The sequence below is a fragment of the Diabrotica virgifera genome, chromosome 6 (genome assembly GCF_917563875.1).
Source record: "Diabrotica virgifera virgifera chromosome 6, PGI_DIABVI_V3a".
Lineage (NCBI taxonomy): Eukaryota > Metazoa > Arthropoda > Insecta > Coleoptera > Chrysomelidae > Diabrotica > Diabrotica virgifera.
The window spans coordinates 24,423,817-24,446,770 of NC_065448.1; the positions used below are offsets into that span (position 1 = coordinate 24,423,817).

General features: G+C 31.7%; 1 protein-coding gene across 7 annotated transcripts in view; it reads right to left on the reverse strand.

Moving 5' to 3' along the window:
• The window catches only part of LOC114337835 (far upstream element-binding protein 1), a 78,575-nt gene that overhangs the window by 9,642 nt on the left and 45,979 nt on the right, over positions 1-22,954 (reverse strand). For 4 of the 7 annotated variants that reach the window (XM_028288376.2, XM_028288372.2, XM_028288377.2 and 1 more), the window contains 4 exons: positions 18,915-19,367; positions 18,732-18,861; positions 15,826-15,955; positions 7,312-9,863 (listed from right to left, as the gene is read on the reverse strand). In XM_028288376.2, coding sequence (XP_028144177.2) covers positions 15,834-15,955; positions 18,732-18,861; positions 18,915-19,367 — 705 coding nt within the window. In that variant the 3' untranslated portion in view covers positions 7,312-9,863; positions 15,826-15,833. Of the gene's footprint in view, positions 1-767; positions 889-7,007; positions 7,285-7,311; positions 9,864-15,825; positions 15,956-18,731; positions 18,862-18,914; positions 19,368-22,954 lie in introns of those variants that run through there. The other 3 variants (XR_007698771.1, XM_028288373.2, XM_050653836.1) reach the window with 3 other exon arrangements.

The following is a 22,954-nucleotide window of genomic DNA, read 5'->3' on the forward strand; positions in this document are numbered from 1 at the left end:
TACTATAGCGGATCTACTGAGCTTTATCACACTCATCAATCACCCTGTATATTGAATTTAAATTATTTTAGGACGAAAAATTGTTTTGTCATTACTTTTTAAACCACAGAAATGTCTGGCAATTACAGTTCATATTTCTAATAATGTTTAAAAAGTAATGACAAAAAATTTTTTTGTCTTACAATAATTTTAAATTCGATATGTTTACCTGTACAAGTGTGCTGCGCAGTAATGAACGCAACCTGTATCAGTAGCCAGATGGCCGGTACGGTGTTCGAGGAAGCATAAGGAACAATGTATGAAAGAATCAGCCGTCTTAAAATGATTTTTTTTCCGACGTTGCTAGCTCTTGGTCCATATCAGCAACCACTCGAACACATTAACAAGAAAGTCATTTAATTGTGGCAACCAACTTTGTTCAAGTAAACTTGTACAAGTACACTTGGTCCACTTTGGAATCCAGGCATTCTTGGATGGTGTCAACCCTATATTAGCCGTTTTTATAGGTATAACTAGACAAACTATAGGTATGATCTAGACATACTTTTAAGCGTAGGCAAATGGAATGTTAGCGATGTGAGTGATGTCATGATTTCTGTTGTCAATATATTCTAAACAGGAGTAACATGTTGATGGTGAGGCCATGTTTTAAAAGTGTTACTAAACACGAATACTTGGACGATGCCATGGCACATAATTCGTTTAATAAAATGTTAAATAGTGTAAAATCGGTAGAAATCAACAGTTTTTAGTCTATCAACACTTACCCCGTCCTCCGAACCCCACCATTTACCATGTCTCTGAGTATTTTTTGTTGATGGCAAATATCTGGCTGTTGCGAAGCCTGTCTTTCCAAATTTCATTTAGGACGACTCGGTTCCCACTTATCTGACATGAAATCATATATCATCAAATATAATTTATGTAGAAAATGGCAAATATATGAAATCAACCAACAAACGGAATAAGATATATAGAAAAGCCCACTATATATTAAGAAAAATTGCGGAAAATGTTATTTTACATGTATATATCACTATATAATATAAAATAAATAAATATACAGTTCATACTTTTTATAAACAGAAAATAGAATATCGAATAATATAGAAATCGAAGAAAATATATGATAATAGCAAATGTACATTTACATGGCATGGCAATTGGCGAAATAATGGAAAGAATATCGAGAAATATATACGAAAAAATCTTACCGTTTATGTATAATCAATAGCACAGTTAAAATTGTATAAACCTCACAAATGCATATCGATAATATATATAGTCAGTATATGAAGAATATGTGTTATATTAACGAAAATATAATATAATCATGTCAGTATAAGAAGATTGCATGTATTATATAAATAACCCTTCAAAAAGTTTCATGTTAGAAATATGATATAGCTATAAGAAAATAAATAACAAATATTGGTCAAATATCTACTTATCCCAATTTGGTATCAAATCCTAAATATCAGTAAGTGATAACATGGCAAATGGTCAAACTTTATTTTCAAAATCGCAACTTTTAATAGATTCAATGTTGTATTCAATACTTACGACAACACTGTTGAAATAATATGTTTATTAGATGAGAATCTATCGAAGTGTACAAATACTAGAAGTAATTTTGATTTCAGAACACATGGTGTAACTTTCTTATTATAAGTATCGATAAAATAAATTTTGAGTTTTATTCCTAAACTTCTTCCCAGTGGGCTGGACTGAATGTGTACGATGAATCCACACATTGTTTTAAAACATAACGTTTTTTATTTAAAAGATAATTTCTAAATATGAAATTTTGAGCTATCAATCAGTTCCATTGCTTCACTTGTATTATTAACTCTGTGACAGAGTCTCTGTTTAGTATATTTTGTAAGTCTCCCATTTTTTCGGCTATCAGAACGGTATTGTCTGCAAACATGTTATTGATTAGTCTAGTGCTTGTTTGAATATGTATTCAAAGTAAAAGTTTAAGAGCAATGGAGACATAACATACCTTTGTCGGACACACATTCGGTCGGACGGTACCAAGTGCATTCTCATAACCCTTTCAGTCCCTTCTGATTTTAGTCATACTTGAATATGTTCACTTCTTTGCTGCTCCTATTTTATATGCTCATTCAATCTTCGCTTGTCCACAGCTTGACATAGATCTCTCTCATAATTTCCCATCTGTTTTGATCTTGTGTCTCTTGCATCCAATTCCTAGGGCAACGTTTTAGATCGTCAGTCGAATGTGTTGGTGGTGGACCTTTCGGTAGGCATCACCTCTTCGTCTCCATTTCAGTATCCACTTTGTCCATCTGTCATTCGAAACACGTGAACTGCCCAGTTCAATGTTGTTATTCTTCCTTTTTTTTATCTAATATTTCTGAGATAATTTTCCCTTCGTGTAGTTCGTTACAACGGCTAAATGGTTTCCTATATCCTTTTAGATATATTCAGTTAAAAATAGAATTCAGTAGAATAGAGAAAAGAGCAAATAAAAAATAAACTTTAAAAAAGTGTTATCAGACATTAAAAATGTACTAACTAGTAAATAATAATAATAGCAATGAGAAAAATAAGCAGTATCATAATAATAAAATGGGAAGAAGAGGTTTTTTTAACCTTCATAAACTATACCAAATACCAATTTTGGAGATATTTTCTAAAATATTTTTTTAAGTTTTCATTAATATATATTTAAGTTTTGATATTTACATATTAATATATTATTAATTAAAATATCGTATTAAACTTCGTTGCTTAGGTGCAGCAAGACCCAAATATATTAGCACCACTCTGAACGTTCCTGAAAAATACTTACCAGTAACTTTTATATACAAAATAAATTAAGTTTTGTTTGTTCTCAAACGAAACCCCCATAAAATGAAATATTGTTTTTTTTTAATTTGTACTGCTGTTCAGTGTTAGGGCAGATTGTAATTTTCCCTGTACATTCTGGGTTGAGATATCCGCTTTGGCAGCATCAGTAATATTTGGACTGCATGGAGACTGCATTGTTCAACATGGGTATCTTGCAATGCAGACCTTCCCTGATACCTGTCGATAATGCTTCATTCCATTTGGTTTACAATCTGTGAAGACTAATACGAAATTAGTTGGGAAGTTGAAGGCGATTATGCGAACGACTTTGATGAATGGGAAGTTGATTTCAGTAATTTTTTTTTTTTCAGAAGCCATTTCTTGTTGTTATAACCGGTCATACTTCAGCCAATTGACTTATTGTACGTCTTTCATTCATCTACATCTAACCCTCTGGCTCAGGTTTTAGTATTAACAACTACTAAGTAGTCGCATTTGATAACTTGATGGTGACAGTTCAGTTAAACGAGAAATTGGAAAATTTATGCCGGGATTGAATCTGGACCGTCCAGCTTGGTAAGCTAGTATTACCTAGCCACTGATTTCGGTCATAGGGATTTACATAACATTGACTACAAAATGAGACTGGTTTTGTAAAGTTTGAATTTTATGGAGTTTTAGAACAAACAAAACTTTTCTTCGTAGAATAACATTTATCGCTAAAAATAAAAATCCTCCTGGGCACTCCCACTCCTGTATTTACTGCTTTTTAAAAATATTTCTCGAAGAAACGGAAAAATTTGTATGTATTTGATATGTACTTTATGCACTAAGTTTTAGGAAACAGTTTGCGAATGACACCCTAATTTTTATTAATCAAGCTAAACGGTTATATTTATAAATATAGCCATAATAACAGTACCTAAGAATAAACCTTCAAATAATATTATAAATGCATGAAAGTTTAAAGTTGCAAATTTCGCTATGACACATTTTTAAAAGTTTTATGATCAACTTAAAAGATAGATATTCCAAATTCAAAATGTTTTGCACATTTTATTAAATATTTACGATGATGATCACATTTTTGATACACTACCAACAGTAAGTAATTGTTCTGCAATTGTGAACCATTATTTTTATTTTAGTTGGTTCTGGTTCTCATAGCCACATTATGCGTATTTCTTACACACTGCTAAGTGTATTCGAACTTGGTGGTAACATCGCACCAAGCGCAGTGTATTTGTCAGCATTGCTTATGAGTGCCTAAGCCCAATTTTTGATGTGGTGTTCTATGCTCAATTGCTTTCGTTTTCGGGAACATAAAGTTGTCTTTTATAGTTTTCCACTAATGAGCCATATAACGATCTTGCCTGCAGCTGTCACTTTTCTTTGCCTAATTCTAGTAAGAAAAGTAGAGAAGGTCCGTGTAAATGATTAGAGTGGTACAAGACTTTTGTTGATGACTGTATTTTTTAACTCTTCCAACATTAAAAAAATCGTGCGGTAAACATAACATAAAATACAACAGTAAAATTCAGAGTTGATGGGCAATGATTATGATGAACATACAATAATTTCTTGTATGTTCATAAAAATAAACCTAATACCAATATGAAAATTTTATATGAATACTTTTTGGAATTACACCAATAAAGGAATTGCGCCATGGTCATACTAATCAAGTAACTCAAGAAATCGTTTTAAAATGAACCAAAAAATATTGTGTACAAATATGTAGATATTAGTCATTATATTATACCCAGAATCTATAACGTGTTGTATCGTCGATTCTTGCTGTATCGAAACTATTGGAAAGATATAAAAACACATATTTATAAAAAAATCTCAACCAATACAAAAAGAATGTATATTTGAATTATATGGAAGTAGATACAGGTAGAAAGTCAAGTCATTTATTCATGTCAATATACAAAAGTACTTACATACGTCGAAAAATAGTATGAAGAAATCTTCTTCTGCTAGAAGAAATCTATGAGTCCCTTTTTACTTCTTTTTCTATTTATATCAAAAAATTGTGTTCTATGAGTACTTTTTGATATCGGCCAAATATTTTTAGAATGGTGCTTTAAAAGCGTGCACACTTTTATAAAGCACAAATTTAAATAGCTATAAAACAATCATTCATATCATTATCCTTAGCTAACTCTACAATTATTTGTACGGTTTGTGTTTTCTAGTCTGGTATGCCTGTTTTTAGATTTTCATTTCATGATTCAATGAAATATTGCTTCACCTTGTTCCTCTACTACTCTCCGTTCTCCTTATAGCCAGGTTTTGGTTATATATGAGTTTTTGAAGCTCACTTCACATTCTGCATTTTCCTACATGGTCTATCTATCATATTCTACTTATTTTGATGGGGCTGTTAGCAGGTTTAGTATAGGGGCAAATTATGTTATATATCCAACACTTATACAAACAACACTTGGCACTTCTAGGTGGCTTTTCGGGTTGTTAGGATAGGTTTGCTTATTATTTTATAACATAATCATGGAAAACCATCATAATAAAAGGAGACCAATAATTAACTTGCTTGAAGCTCGAAATCAGTTTTACTGACCTACATATAGTCAGTCCATCGTGTTTTAGAAGCTCAGAAACATGATCATTGTCATTTCTTCCTCTGTTTGGGGTGTTCTTTCTCTAGTATGTATCTTATCTAATGTTTAGTTTGTCCTCGAAGTTTGTCCATATTTCCTGTATTTGGACCAGTTTTCCGACGATCTTCCCCTCTACTCTTGATAATCGATAATTTAGACTTGGAACCTTCAATATATTCACATATATCACTCACCCTGTCTTCTAGCTTTACTTCATGAGTTTTCTCTAATTTCTTTACTGTTTCGGTGATTTTCAAGCTTCTACCATAACAAAACTAGTATCAATGGCAGAATCTATAACGTGTTGTATCATCGATTCTTATAAATATGTGTTATTGGAAAGGTATAAAACACATATTTATAAAAAAATCTCAACCAATACAAAAAGAATGTATATTTGAATTATATGGAAGTAGATACAGGTAGAAAGTCAAGTCATTTATTCATGTCAATATACAAAAGTACTTACATACGTCGAAAAATAGTATGAAGAAATCTTCTTCTGCTAGAAGAAATCTATGAGTCCCTTTTTACTTCTTTTTCTATTTATATCAAAAAATTGTGTTCTATGAGTACTTTTTGATATCGGCCAAATATTTTTAGAATGGTGCTTTAAAAGCGTACACACTTTTATAAAGCACAAATTTAAATAGCTATAAAACAATCATTCATATCATTATCCTTAGCTAACTCTACAATTATTTGTACGGTTTGTGTTTTCTAGTCTGGTATGCCTGTTTTTAGATTTTCATTTCATGATTCAATGAAATATTGCTTCACCTTGTTCCTCTACTACTCTCCGTTCTCCTTATAGCCAGGTTTTGGTTATATATGAGTTTTTGAAGCTCACTTCACATTCTGCATTTTCCTACATGGTCTATCTATCATATTCTACTTATTTTGATGGGGCTGTTAGCAGGTTTAGTATAGGGGCAAATTATGTTATATATCCAACACTTATACAAACAACACTTGGCACTTCTAGGTGGCTTTTCGGGTTGTTAGGATAGTTTTGCTTATTATTTTATAACATAATCATGGAAAACCATCATAATAAAAGGAGACCAATAATTAACTTGCTTGAAGCTCGAAATCAGTTTTACTGACCTACATATAGTCAGTCCATCGTGTTTTAGAAGCTCAGAAACATGATCATTGTCATTTCTTCCTCTGTTTGGGGTGTTCTTTCTCTAGTATGTATCTTATCTAATGTTTAGTTTGTCCTCGAAGTTTGTCCATATTTCCTGTATTTGGACCAGTTTTCCGACGATCTTCCCCTCTACTCTTGATAATCGATAATTTAGACTTGGAACCTTCAATATATTCACATATATCACTCACCCTGTCTTCTAGCTTTACTTCATGAGTTTTCTCTAATTTCTTTACTGTTTCGGTGATTTTCAAGCTTCTACCATAACAAAACTAGTATCAATGGCAAATATTTTTAAGTACCCAGAAAAAAATCCAATATTGTAGAAAATCATTAAATACCACTTTATTAAGGCATATTAAAAAAGAGCTTTCCTTCCAACGTCAATTAAATTATACGATAATTAAAGAAATATGTAAAGTTTAAAATTCTCTTATTTATTAACAACCTTTTTAGAAATTATTTTTAGATATATGAATGTAAAATAAATAAAAAAATACAGTAAAAATTTACCGAAAAATTTCACATTTTTATCATTATATCAAAATATGTATACCAAAAAATGAATTAATAGGAACTGTTATTAACTTTAAAAAGTATTCAGTATGTATATTTAAAACCGGAAGAGAAGGTAAGGTAAAATGGGTCGCCAACGTCCAATAGGAACATTGATCCCTACCGACTAAGGAGAACCTGTAAAAAAGAAAATAAACAACAAACACCAATCATATAGGTCATGTTTAATGAATATACAATGAAATAGATTTAATCCGATTTAATTAATAGTACACATTAGAAACTAAAACTTAACTTATACTGGACAATACCTGCTTGTCTTCTAAAAACTTCGTACCAAAAGTAACACTGATTGTCCATTAGAAGGCAACATTAATTTAAGTGTTCAAGTCTTTGCAAGTATCACCCGAAATATTCTTAATGGGACTAATGTCCTGCGAAGTAAAGTGACAAAAATATTGTGTCATCATTAAACGAAACTTGTTTCTATATTTGCATAACTTGGGCTGCTAAATACTACCCTCTAGAACTAGCTTTGGCAGTAGCTTGTCGATAAGCACTAACAGATGGTGGCTGTACAATATGGATGCATGTTCTTTCTCACTTGAAATGAATCATTTTGGACTCAATACATTGTTCAGTGATGGAAGCTCAAAACCTTGGTTTCGCTCTTTTAGTACCTTTCTGAATCACAATTTATATAGTCCTGAAGCTACTTTCTTATGGCATCTTAATACAATTTACTATTTTTATTAGGAATAAGCCACAATTGTAGTTTGAAATTATGTTTATTTAACTTTGGAAATCATTCTTACAATACACAAAAAATTGTAGTGTTGCAAAGGCAGGGACAAGAAAGTGGATAGCTTACAAATCTCTGAGATAGTGGAGGAATTCACCAGGACAAAGACAGACGAAACAGCACATTAGAGAACATTCGCCAAAATTTAACATACCTAATAGCAAAGACAAGTCAAAGCCATAGTAGGTCTGCTCATAGGCCACTGTAAGCTGAATAGGCAGTTAAACTGATTGGCACATGATATATGCAGATTTTGTCACCTACAAGAAGAAACAACAGGGAACATTTTGTCAGTCTTATAGACTTGGGAAGTTATTAGACCTTAAAAAGAGTAAAACTAGATCTAAAGGAGCAAAATGGATCTGAAAAGGTCGCAATGGAATAGGCCAAAAGCCTATTAGCCGGATACTACTCTCAGGGGCAATTGATATCCACAGCCATGAAAGTTAGTAATACGTGTATATCAAAAATGAGCGACGTGGCCCTTGGCAAAATATCTGGAGAAATATCTCTGAACCGGAATGAAAAAAATAAGTTGTCTTTCATTTTACTCATATTTTGAGTACACAGAATCAACTTTGGTTGGAATTTTTCCTAGATGAATAGACGGAATGTGACTGTATTGTAATCCCTTTTTTGGCAGAGATTAACGATGTACCCAGAAATTGGTTCCACGGGAGGTTTCAGATTTATTGTTTACATAATATGGAACTTCTCATTTCATTCTGATATGTTTGGTATTTCTGCATCACCACAATTGTTCTACATTCTCATCTATCATTCTTTCACGTGATAAATGATGAAAAGCATGAAAAACATATGAAGGGTCAGGGGGAAGAACGATGAATTTCTATCTGCACGCATTTTCGGTAAAATGAGAAACAAAGTTACATATTCGTTGATTTTACCCCTTGCGTCCAATCTTGTGACGTGATTTTAAGATGATTATTATCTTTATTTTCCCTTGTCCATTCACAGGTTGGTAGTACTCTTTCTAAGCCAACAGATTACACAAAAATCTCAAAATGACCAAAAATTGACATTCATAATTTTTCCCTCTGACCCTTCATATGTTTATTGAAACACAATATTTTTTTGTTTATGAAAGCATCATTTCAATTGTATCAATAAATATCAAACATTAGTCAAATGAAATAAATTAAGAGACATACAATAAATTTATTATTTACTCCGGATGACCGAAACCGGTAATATTGTATACAATATGTACAGCAACATCAGGTCCCAGTAACAGTAAACTAAATGATGCCTGTGACTGTTACTAGGACCTGATGATGCTGTGCATATTGTATACAACGAAACCGGTCGTCCTTGGTGTACTTACAATTTCAATGTTTATAAAATCAATGGACATACAATGTTACTTTTAGCCAAGTGATGCAGCATCTAAACCTTACATTCCTTACCTATTTGCAGATCCAAGCTCCATTGTCCATTTTACCTACCGATTAACCTCATACAATCAACACTTAGTAAATCTTAAACTTACGTTCTATATAAAAATACCTTTACAAGAAAAAATAATTAACACAGTCAAAAATAATAAAGTAAAACACATTCATGGTAGTATTTAATACGACAATAAGCACTAGCATATATCTATTTTCAAAATTACAACGGGACCAATCAATAAAAAGCAAATAAAAATATTGTAGTCATACGTTTTATTGGAACAAAATTTCCAATTGATGTCAACTGCATTGTGTAATTGTATGAACAGAAAACAAAAAAGTCTTAAATCTATAATGAAATATTTAAATATCTAATAATTACTGAATATCTGGTATAGCGTGAGTGTGAAACTTCTAGTTCAGGAAACAAACACTGCGATTATAAAATATACCTGATGTAATGTTCTTTAAAATATTCTTAAGGTCTAAGAAATGTTTTCTCTGGAAGTTCTTAGTAGACAATTGCGGCCATACTCTAAAATCTGTAAATATATAAATCTGATATCTCGCTGCTTCTAACACCACCTGAAACATTTTTGCTTCCTGCCCACAATATATAGATCATAATAAAACGTTTGTTATAATGTACTTATACCAAAATATGTAAAAAAAATGTATCACTACTGACATACACAAACGAGATGTGGCTATTACTTAACTACAGCAACTATGTTGTACAAGAAGTATGCATGTGCCAAACACTAGAGACCTACTGCAACAAATGAAAATCATGATGAAGGCACCAAGAAAATGACAAAAAAGAGAATAACTTTGTTCGATCTGACCATCAGTTAAGGTTGAAATTTGAAACAGAAAATGTACAGCAAATTTTAAATCTCACAAGATTGTATGATGAAACTTTTAACATTTAAACAACAAAACGCAAAAATATTTGTACTGGTACTTTGAATGCCACTGAACATGCCAAACTTATTGAAAAGGGGCCAAAAAAGTTCGAAATTGTAACATTTGGAATGTTGTAAGTTGAATTTGTTTGGAATGAGTAAATTCTGAAATAACAGTCATGACATATTAGACCAGTAAGGATCTGTTTTTAGGTGGATGTGAGAGGTGGCATTCAGATTTTTGCGGATAAAGTTAGGTGATAACTTCGTTAATAATAATTGAATTATGCTCCTTCTCAAATATGCCCGGAACATTAATAAAAAAAATAAAATATTTAAAAATTTCATTTTTTTTTCTACTTTTTTTGCTTACAACTTAAAAACTATTCATTTTAGAACAAAGTCGTATACGAATAAAACAAAGATAATTAAATTTTCTATCAGATGCGATTGGTTAAAAATGTCTTAATTTATCACCCTTGCTTCAAAATAGCAATAAATATAAAATAAGGGGGCAAAACAAGCCTGTCCTTATTCAATGATTTTCCATCACTTAGGTTACACTTGGAACCTTCGTAATTCGCTTAGAAAATTTTTGTAATGTGCTAAAACCGTACACCAAATTTCATTAAAATTGACTTGCTAGATTTTGCATAATAATTTTGCAATCTAAACTTTTTAAAAAATTAAAATTTTTTAAAATCGTGCACAACAAAAACTAGAACATACAAAGATTTGTCAATTTTTTTACATATAAAGAAGTACTCCACCTATCTAATGCACTTTACAGAATTGAAATCGGATTATTTAAGCAGCCTCAGCAATATTTTGAAGTTATAAACAATTTTTTGGCTTATAAACAAATTAGTGCTTTGTTCAGGAGGGGGTGCTACGGGCTCCTTTATTTAGATGGACTTACCCAAGTTTTTTTATGTATTTTGACCCGTATAACACGAATTTTTTGGGTAACAGTTGATCCGGATGTTGATAAGATTGTTATAAACAAAGAACTTGAGGAATTACATAACATCGATTTTTCGCAAAATAAAACATTTTTTTGAAGATATTCTTCTTTAGCGGAGAATCGATTGAGGGTAAAATTTGATTGATCCGCGCGCATGCGCACACTGACAGTATGGTATTAGTTGTTATACGGGCTCTGATTGGGTGTTGAAATTTTGAAATGATCTGTCAATAATTGTTCAATATGGAGGTTATCGGTAAACAAAAATATTGTATATTAGTTTTTATTGATGTGTGGACAGAAATAAAATCAAATTTATAATTATAGTGACTTTTTAAATAGTTTTGAAAAGCCGCAGGTACGTAATTCTAAATGTTTCAGTTGGAAATACCTAATAGTTTCAATACCTATCTATCTGGAAAATGTAAACAAAATAATGTAGTTACCTATTAGTAGGCAATGCTTTAATTTACATAATCTGATTACGAACAAACTTCCTACAAATCTTCATCTCATATATCGTTTTCTGACTCGATATTTTGTTGTATTTTATTTCGACAAAAATCAAACTAATAATTTTATTAAATTCATATAAATTTATGGTGTAAACGTTTAGTTTGTGTATATTCCCACATGACGTATACCAGAGTTTGGTGCAGTTTGAAATGGCGTCAACTTTCGTACGGCGCGGTAGACGTGAAGTGGGTTCAAGCCCCAAGCAAGTTATTATTTTTTTTATAGATTTTATGATTGTAAGTATATTATTATATAATTTTTGAAGATATTCTTCTTTTTTGAAAGTGGTAGTTAAGAAAGTTGGTTTGATTTTGAAATAAAATAAGTACAAATAACCTTTTAAGTATATTTACTTCGTTTAAATTACCTATTATATAATTGAAGAATATCTTCTTACGTGCGTACAAAGTACACACACATTCTTTTTTTGTATTTCTTGGGTAATTCTAAGCAAAAAATTTTCTTACAAGTTTTTTCGTAGGATGCATAGTTTTCGAGATAAACGCGGTGGAAATTTCAAAAAATCGAGAAATTGCAATTTTTGAACGCGAATAACGTTTGATTAAAAATAAAATAGCAATTCTGCTGACAGCATTTGAAAGTTTAAGTCAAATTATACCGGTTTTAATTATTTGCATTGCTAAAAATTAATTTTTTTATTAAACAAAGCTATTTGTTTTAAGCCAAAAAATTGTTTATAAATTTAAAACATTGCTGAGGCCCCTTAAATAATCCGATTTTAATTATGTAAAGTGTATTAGATAGGTAGAGCACCTCTTTATATGTAAAAAAATTAGCCAACTTCTAAATGGTCTACTTTTTGTTCAGAAAGATTTTAAAAAATTTTAACTTTTTTAAAAACATTTAGATTGCAAATTTATTATGCAAAATTTATTAGGTCGATTTTAATGAAATTTGGTACACGATTTAAGTATATTACAAAGAATTTCCTAAGCGAATTACTAAGGTTCTACAAAGTGGTTAAAAAATATTGAATAACAACAGACTTATTTTGCCCCCTTATTTTGTATTTATTGCTATATTGCAGAAAAGCTAATACCTTAAGACATTTTTTACCAATCGTATATCATACAAAATTCAATTATCTTTATTTTATTTCTCTATGACTTTGTTCCAAAACGAATCGTTTTAAAGTTTTAAATTTTTAAATATTTTAATTTTTTTATTAATGTTCCGGGCATATTTGAGAAGGAGCATAAGTCAATTATTATTACTGAAGGTGTCACCTAACTTTATCTGCAAAAATCGGAATGCCACCTCTCACATCCAAAAATAGACGTCTTTTCGCAGATCCTTACTGGTTTATATTTTCTAAGACAAAAACGCATTAAAAGAGGAACAACATTCGAGTCCATTTAATATGTGCTAGAACTAGGGCTCTCATATGAAAGAACTTATAGAAGAAGACTACAGGCACTGTTTCAAATCGAGTAAGATTCGCTTGACGATGGATGGTTGTATTATATAGAAGGGAAGGTGCTAATAAATAAACACGTAATAAATGCTTCAGAACGCTCACTATTTAATAGGCACATCTCGCAAGTGTATAGTATAATATAAATATGTAATATCAATATTCTATTTTTTTCATAAAATTTATTCAAAGATTAATGGCAGTCGTTTTGATTCATCAAGTGGAGTATTTCAACAAGTGAACTAAAATGTATGGGTCGGTAGCACACTGATTGAGAGGGAAAGAATTATCTTAATGTTTTTTGGCTGGTGTTTCTCAATATTTTCAACTTCTACTTTGCATTCTTTTTTAACTGAAATGGTTGTTTGTACAAAAAGCCAATGCACTTCTTCCATTTGTCTTGTTATGCCTGTGGCTGTAAGGTTAATAATATGGTTCTGAAACTATTTTCTTGTACCATTTCTATATTTAGCTACAATATTGCAAATATGTCATAATTTTAATTAAAAATACGTTTGTTTTGACTTCCGATTTCCACTTCTTCACAAAACCTCTCTCAAAATTTTCAAAGTGGAAATCAAAACGTCAAAATGAAGCTATTTTCAATTAAAATTGTGGTTAATTTCCACGAAATATAGTAAATAACACTATTGTGTTAACTTTCTAACCAATTTGAACAGAATATTTTACCTTCTGTTTGTTGATGTATGGTCACTAGATTGTAGAGCTTGCTCGTGTTTCATATGTGACGTTGTCTTGCAATAATTATCTGATAACCACTCCACTTCCACAACTGGCATTCAAGACCATGATGGAGAAGTAAAAAAAAGCGACGTTAAGAGGATTGAACTAGAGAATTTTATATTCCAACAGATAGTAGAACAATACGGATTTATACTAGGGAAAAGAATGTGTGAGCAGAACCTCATGCAGATAAAAATAGAAAAAGCAAGAGAACACAATATACCGCTTTTGCGATTTCAGTAAAAAGGGACCCCCTGGAGTATAATGGGAAATATGGGAGTGTCTAACCACCTAATTAACCTAATAAGAAATATGTATGATAAAAACGCAGTCAAAGTTAAACTAAACAGGACTGCATACTATACTATCACCATGATTATACAACATATATTCTAAATATATAATGAGGAAAGTGCTAGACGAATGGGAGGAAGGAATCCCTATAGGAGGCAGAAAAATCAGTAACCTGAGACACTCAGTAACTCGAATAACCCTGAAATTAGTACCATCATTGAACAGCTAATCCCAACAACTAAATTAATTAAAATATAGAAAAACCGAACAATAACAAGCAGAGATACGCAGCTGAAACAGAGGCTCAAAAAATCGATAGAAGTAAGACTGAAGCTTTCAAAATGTGGATCTACAGAAGAATTATATAGCCGGAGACTATGGAACTATTGGTAGTAGAAGAAAAGATAGAAGGTAAACAGCCAAGGGGAACATCTCCAATAATATGGGCAGACCAAATGAAGACTCTAGCAGAAAAATCCCTTCTTGATGCTGTCCATCTGGCACAGGAAGATCGCAGCCAATGGAGGCAGTAAGGTAACAGTATTTTGAGTGTCATCACACCCTGAAAAGGGTTGAAGGAATAATGAGGACTCACAGAAACCAAAAAAAAATTGATATTCATTTAATCTCCACAGTTACCCTTAATTCTAACAGTAATAAAATTGTTTGCATTTTGGAATACTGTCTTTGTCTTACTTATGCTTGGCGCAGATACAATTTCTCCCACCGACCACATTGCAATTGATGAGCGTTGATAAGTGTTGCTTTGATACTTTTTGATATTTGGCTTTTTTTGTCAGACATGTAATATACATACAAGCAGCTAGTTTACTTGCTAATGGTAATGCATCTAGCATTAAACGAAGTCAACTAAAATCTTTCACTACCGACCCCAAAAAAACTTACATATTGATATAACTCACTTGAAAAATATGCTATTGTAATTTTGTGAATAAATTATAACAACGTTTATGAAAGAAAAGTATTCAATGTATAAAGTACATTTTCATCAAATATCGATCCAACCCATCAAATACACTTTTACTATTATAAATTCATGGTATTTGTAATAAAATGAAAAACGAAATATCATCACATTGCTCATTTGAAGATATACCAAATTTAGCATCTTACTACTACTAACATACTCACCTTATAACCTCTAAAGTTGAAAGATGTCGCCTTAATAAAGGCATATAACACGACCATTACTGTGCAATGGTCCTAACTACAGAATTATAAAAATTTCTGCACCTAAATAAAATATCGCTGTTTGGGTAATCGATTGTATAGCTAAAGTCTCTTAGAACGTTGATAGATTATTAATCAATCAATGTCAATAATTACATGTAAATAAAAGCATGTGGGCAGAATGCTTAAAAGGAAAGCAAAAACTTGAACGCTACGTAGAAAACAATCGCCAAAAAACATAAACCAGTAGTATGCATTTGCAATAAATAAATATTCCTAAAATGCATAAATAACATCGTATGATTCCAAAAATGTAATAAATATAAATTTAATATATAATAATAATATATATAGCAAAGTTTTTCAAATGTACGAATATGTAAGCCATAGATCATTGTTTTCCAATGTAGGTAATAAAATAAAAATTGTAACAAACAAAAGTGATTTCGACTTACTTTCTTGATTAATCCTGAGATTGTGGCGGTGCTTGCTGTTGGCCTCCGTAACCGTAAGATGGGAAACCATAGCCGCCTTGGGGTACTCCTCCAGGGACTGGAGCTGATTGGGGTTGACCGCCATAATAGCCTAATTTAAAAAAGTATGATGAACTCATGAAGTAGAATGATAGGTGAGTGCCAAGTGCAGGCTAATGGAAAACCAGAATAACAGAAAAATCATGAAATCGAAATCATTGTCCTTGAATCTGACCACTTTGTTTTTCATATTTTGAGATAATGCTTACATCTCGATTAGAGTTTGGTCTGGCATTATTACTCACAAACTTTGAATTTTTCATAATTATTTTGTGGTTATGTCTGTATGTTTATGTCAATTGGATTGCCCAATTTTGAGTTCCAGTGGGCAATCATATTCTTCAATTTCTGTAATTCAACTTCTCCAAATTTCATTTTATTGAAGTTCAAAACCAAACCCTTCTTTCAATGCGTCATTAATTTGGACTTTGAATTTTTAATGTCACGAATCATTGCATGGTATTTTAGTTAAATCTGACACGTTGTCAGAATATTTATATAAATACTTGCCAGAATAAAATATTTTAATGAAAAAATAAATAAAAAATAAAATTTCACTATGCAATGTCCGAATATACCAATGACATAAAATATTTACATTTATGTCTTGAAAAATACTAACCTAGAATTGCAATTGTCATTTTACCCATTGACATTGTGAAAATACTATCACGATCGATTACTTTTGTGTCAAATTATCTTTATTCGCATCATTGATTGGTTATCTATTTAGAGTATTGTAATCGCCAACCAGTTATACATCTATAAGTATAAGTCACTTTAATATACAAATCCATGTTAACAAATACATAAAACTATACATCTATAAGTATAAGTCACTTTAATATACAAATCCATGTTAACAAATACATAATTTTCTAAGTTCTATGTATAATAATCTAAGATGTACGTTTTTTTCTGTCACTTCCAACTTAATGCGTTAGAGAGAATTCTATAATCTATGATGCACTGAAAGAAGGGTTTGGTATGAACTATAGTTGAGTGTGTCAAGGTTTTGGTGTGCTATAATTCTTTTATGGGAACTATCCCCAAATTATCCCATTATCCGACAATAAATCTTATGAGTCACGTTTTGAAGATCTTCCTGCTGAGTTATACACAAATGAATATAAAAAGGGGAGTGAGACAAGGCTGTATATTATCGCCTCTTCTCTTTAAAATGTATTAAGAATATTTAAGATAGTGTCAATGGAGACAACAGAAGGTGCTATTTCGAATGGTATAACCACGAACAATATTAGATATGCCGACTATACCTTAGTGCTGGCTAATTCCAGAGAAGACCTTAAAAATCTAATAAACAAAATAAACCAAACCTGTGATCAGTATGGATTAAAACTCTATGAAAATAGACAGCAAAGAAAATTACATAATATATATGATGGCAGTATAAAAGTCGGAGATGCCTTGCTGAAAATATCAATAAGAGCTGGGATTCAATCATAATTAGCCCGAGCTACATTTGTAAAAAGTAGGAAACATAATGCAAAACAGTTTGCAACCATGCTCTTACAATTGACCTTCGCATTAAAATGACACATTACTATTTATTTTCAGTGCTACTATATCGGATTGAAGCGTGGGCTACTATATCGGATTGAAGCGTGGGCTCCTAAGTGAGGCCAGGCCAACACTGGGAATCCTTTGAGATGTGGTTGTACAGATAAATACAAAGATAATATGGGTCTACAAAGTTAGAGATGAGGAGGTTCTTAGACAGCTGAACCAAACAACACCACTGGTCAATATAATAAAGAGACGCAAGTCAAAATACTTCAGTCACATTATGAACAGCTTGAAAGATATGAACTTTTGAAAGATACAATATAAACGTCATCTTGGTAGAAGAACATCATGGCTAAAAAATCTGAGACGATAGTTTTAAAAAATGACTACATCATTATTGATGTCAAAATGATAATAGCAAATATGGGAGCCAACATGATATCCAAAGATCGATAAGTCATGGATTAGGATTTTACATCATATCAACTTACTAGGGAGTTTTAAGATCATGAGTGAAGATTTTTCTTCAATGAAGATACAGTGCACAGATTCTAAAGGTTCCGGTGCGGGATGGCGTCTATGTGCAGTATTATAGTCGGTGTATGAGAAAGTATTCGAAATAAAATAATATAAAATTTATTATTCCAAATACTTTCTTATACACTGACTACAATACTGAGCATAGACACCATCCCCCACCGGCAGCTTAAGAATCTGTGTAGTGTACATATATGGATTACATATAAAGCAAATTATGATTTTTTATCATAAAAATTCTGTATCAAAAATATTTTTACACAAAAACAGATTCGTTTGATGTAAGGTAAATTTTTGAAATTGATTTAGTCCCAAAGCGAAACTACAATTATTATTAAATCATAATTGAGCATTAGGTAGGACACTTACATAAATATATTTTTTAGACTAATAATGGAAATAAAATCTTGAAATGGAATGATCTATATCAAATATTTCATTGGAAATAGGCCACCAATTGCAATAAAGAAATTCCAGAGAGTATGAAAAGCTACCCTTACCCTTAGAGACTTTAATTACCACTGGTTTTGTGACTTTTTTGTGCTGTATTTTTTATTTATCTTTCTTTTTGTTACCACTACGGCCTTTATGTGGCAAGCAATTTCAGAATGTGGACATTTATATTTTACATACTCTCCTTTTCTACTTCCTTTTTTAGCTTCTTGGTCAACTTCTTTGTTATCTTCGTGTGATTTCTGCTGTTATTGAGATACGTTATGTTCACAAGTCATAAAAATATTACTATATTTAATTAAAAAACTTACCACCAGCTGCAGCTTGCGGTTGGTAACCTCCATAAGGTGCTTGGGCTTGGGAGTATCCACCAGGTTGAGTTCCTGGTGCAGCTGGCGTCTGTCCAGTCGCTGCTCCACCCGCCGCTCCTGGCATTGGCCCCTAAACACATACATTATTTAAAAATAATAACAACTGATGAACTGGCAACTTACTTTAGTTTTCATCTGTGCTTCAATAGCTTCAGCTTCCTTATGTTTACCCATACTCCTGTAATATTCGGCCCACTGGGCACTATAATCAGCCTGAGACGAGGGATTAGCACTTTGGGTGGACGCAGCCGGCTGGGCTGGAGTAGGAGCCGTTTGCATAGATCCTCCTGCAGTTTTCGCCTTCGCCTGTTGTTCAATCATTTCGGCTTCTCTGTGCATACCTAAAGATCTATAATACTCTGCCCACTGCATGGAATAATCTGGTTGGCCTGTCGATGGGTTTACTTGTACTTTGTTGGGTTGACCTGGTTGTGAATCAGCACCTTGTGGTTGACCTCCCCACTGTTGCTGTTGTTGATAACCACCAGCCCCTGCAACTCCACCACCACCACCACCTCCTTGCATTCCCCAATTATTCTGAGGATTGTAATTCTGTGGAGTCATGCCTGGGTATGCCTAAAATAATACAAACCAAAATAGTAAACCAAAATCTGGTATTTAGTGCAACAAGACAATGAAAAACCGTGACAGTCAACAACGGTAGAAAACGATGGCGATGGTTAGAGGAAGAAGGAAGGCACATGCATTAGAAAATTCTTTATTACCACATTGGCTGAAACTGGCGCCAAAATAAGGCGTTTTGTGCTACTGGAGTCAGGTGCCGTTGATGCATTTTGGCAGTTGGCCATTTAACTCCAATATGTGAGGTTTCACGCCCGGTTCCACCAACCTGATCTAAGTAAAATCTTACATAAGTTTTGCTTGGTCAAAAAAATTTCTTAGTTGAAATTTGTGTTCCACCATACAAGTTTTTACTTAACTTAGCCAAGAAAAAACTTAAATTATCAGAGATACCAACTTTGCAAAATTATCAAAAGTTCTTAACCTGTTGGCTCGTTTTTAATGAAAAAACACCAAAAAGAAGAAAATTTGTGCCATTTTTGACATTAATGTCATCAGACATTAGAAAATGTCATTTCAATATTTATTGTAAATTGTTATTAGGTATATGATTCTTGTCATGTTCTTGTGTATTTTGCGAAATTATTTGTTCATAAAGTTAATCTAGTTGAGAATTATTAATTATTAGTTTAGCATTAATTTAGTTGCTAGTTTTAAAATATATCGGTTTAATAGAGAAATTTTTAAAAATTAAGGTATGTAATAGTTTTGATTTGTCAGAGTATGGAAATAGTTTATAAGAATATGGAAAAATTAAAAAAAGAGTAACCTTTTCTGATTAAAAAACGGGGAATTGGTTTCCTTGGTGTCCAAATGCAAGGACATCATTGAAAATAAAAAACCAATGGTGTGTATACCAAAGATAAAGAGACTACACTACACTATATTATATACTATATAGACTATTATATACTACTTTATACTATATATAACACTAGAATTTAGAAAAAATATGAATATATAAATCAAAATAGATCGCAAAAATGTGAGTTATCCTTACAGTTATCCTAACGTAATATCAACAGAAGAAATTTACCCTCACTTATTTGTCAATATATGACAGAAGATGAATTTCAATGCATGCGTCAAGTTAATTTTTACTTAAGTCGTCATAATAGGTGACTTAAGATTAAGCAAAGATATTTGTTTTTAAGGAGGGGGTATGGTTTGAAATCAACATATCAAGCACATTTTTGTGAATTTTTTTCGAAGCTATAGTACAATTATTTTATTTTTAAATTAAATAAGCATATTAAGTACAATTCAAAGAATACTTAGAAAAAAATCCAATCCAAAATATTGGAAAATAAGCCATTGGTGACAAATTTTGACAGGCAGCTCGCAAAAAAATGGATTTTGCGGTGGACATCAGAACTCGTCACTCGATCATAAGAAACAAAAAATTCAAAAAGATTTAATTAGCTTATAAGTTTCACGAGGTCACAACGTCGAGTTTTTTTATTTTTAATGATTTTTGAATTTTTGGTATCACTCAGAAATCAAAAAAATGAAATTTTTGGTAAAAATTTTGTGAAAATCAACAGACTTATTATTGCTGAACAAAAAATAAGCAAAAAAAGAAAAATATCTCGACGTTGTTACCTCGTGAAATATCTAAAGAAAATATGTGCTAAATATCAGGTAGATCGGCCCAGTAGTTTTTCAGTTACAATGTCCACCGCATTTGAAAAAGCAGTTTTGAGAAAAATGAGTTTAAAGTTTTGACAACTGCATCTTCATCTTCTTATTTGTCTGCCAAATCGTAAAGTGATGCACATTGGAATATGTTTTTTGAATCGAGGAGTAATCTACAAAAGAGAAGGCGAACAGTTGTTTAACGTTTCTCAGTACGCTCAAGCGTGCTGGCGCGAAGTCGCGGCAAAACGAGTCGAAGATAGGGATATTAAACACTCTGTATCTCTGGTAATTTTAATCCGATTATTTTGAAATTTTCAGAGAGTATTCTTGAAAGTATGCATTTTTATTTGAAATAATAAAAAAAATTAAATATTTCAAACCATACCCCCCCCCCCCCCCTTAAGTAAATATTTTTCGTTGGTGGAACTAAACTCAACGGGACTTAGGTAAAAATTGTTTCTTAAGATCAAATTTTCACTTAAGTCACGTTGGTGGAACTGGGCGTCAATCCTTAAATTCCAACCACGTGGGAAGAGTCCTGTGTTGCCCTGGGTAATATCCAGGAATATTTGCAACATCACTTATTATTAAATTATTAGTAGTATTATTAAAAATATGTAGTATATCACAACAATTTTCAACATTTAAAGGGTTTTTACCCAAAACATTTTGGTGGCTCACTGGCTCAGGCATGCTATTTTTTGCATTTAGTAACACTGATGATGGATTTTTTAATCCGAAAACGCTCTGTGATTTAATGTAAGCCTTATGTAGGGAATTTAAATATACCTTTTAAAAAGGATCTCATATTTAAAAAAAAAATTTAGATAGCTTTTTGTAGAATTAAATAGGATTCTTTTCGTATTGGCTCTCCATACGAAAGTGACCGAATATAAGCGGCAGGGAATGTGTTAATAAATCGTCCTATTAGAGGTAAAACTCACTACACTTTTCAGAAAGTGGAGAAAAATCGATTTAAAGGTACAAATTGTTTTTTAAATTCACCTGACTTGAATATTGGAATTTTTTGATTTAACTTTAAAGAATAAATAAAAACAGATATTTTAAGCCATATTTGGTCACAGCAACTATGATACAATCAATATTAGATCAATTTTTGTACTTGATGAGTTTTTCCTTGAACACAATTATTGGATATTGAGAAGTTGTCTCCATAAAATTTCGCTGACTTACAACAAACTAACTATCAAAAATAACAGTCTTATTTAAAAAATGAACAAACATTTATGCCAGAAACAAAAGTCGCCTACTTAATCGCAAAATAGATTATGTTACCTTTTATGTAAGCTATCACTGTTACAAAGAAATTTAAACTCATATTTCTTTAATCAATCGGGGACAGACAATGCACATAAATATATTGTACAGTTTGAACTATACAATGTAACGCACAAGTCACCTGCTTAATCGCAAAATAGATTATGTTATCTAATGTATTGTTTGAAAGTACCGATTCAGCATTCCAGATTGTAGAGAAAAATCACTAAGTGCAATAATGAGTTTTACCCTGAAACCGAAATTCACAATATTGCACTCCAGATTGTAAGGAAAGATTCACGAAGTGCAATAATACGTTTTAATGAGTTTTGCCCTGAAACAGAAATTCACAATAATGCACTTAGTGAATTGTAGCATAAACTATCTCAGCAATTAGAAGGGTTAGAGCCCCAGGTGACTTGATTATTGACTATTGAGTTCAAATTGATGAAAATGTCAAAATCTCAAAAAAGTGCACTTAGTGAGTTTTACCTATAATAGGACGAAATCAGCATTTTCACCAACTATAGTCCAACAATAATTACCTATTTTATGTTATAATAATTTTATATTCTAGATCACGATAATGAGGTTTTAACTTCATAATTTATTTATATATAACTGTTAAACGATTCTGTTTAATATTTAAGATTTTTGTTAATGTC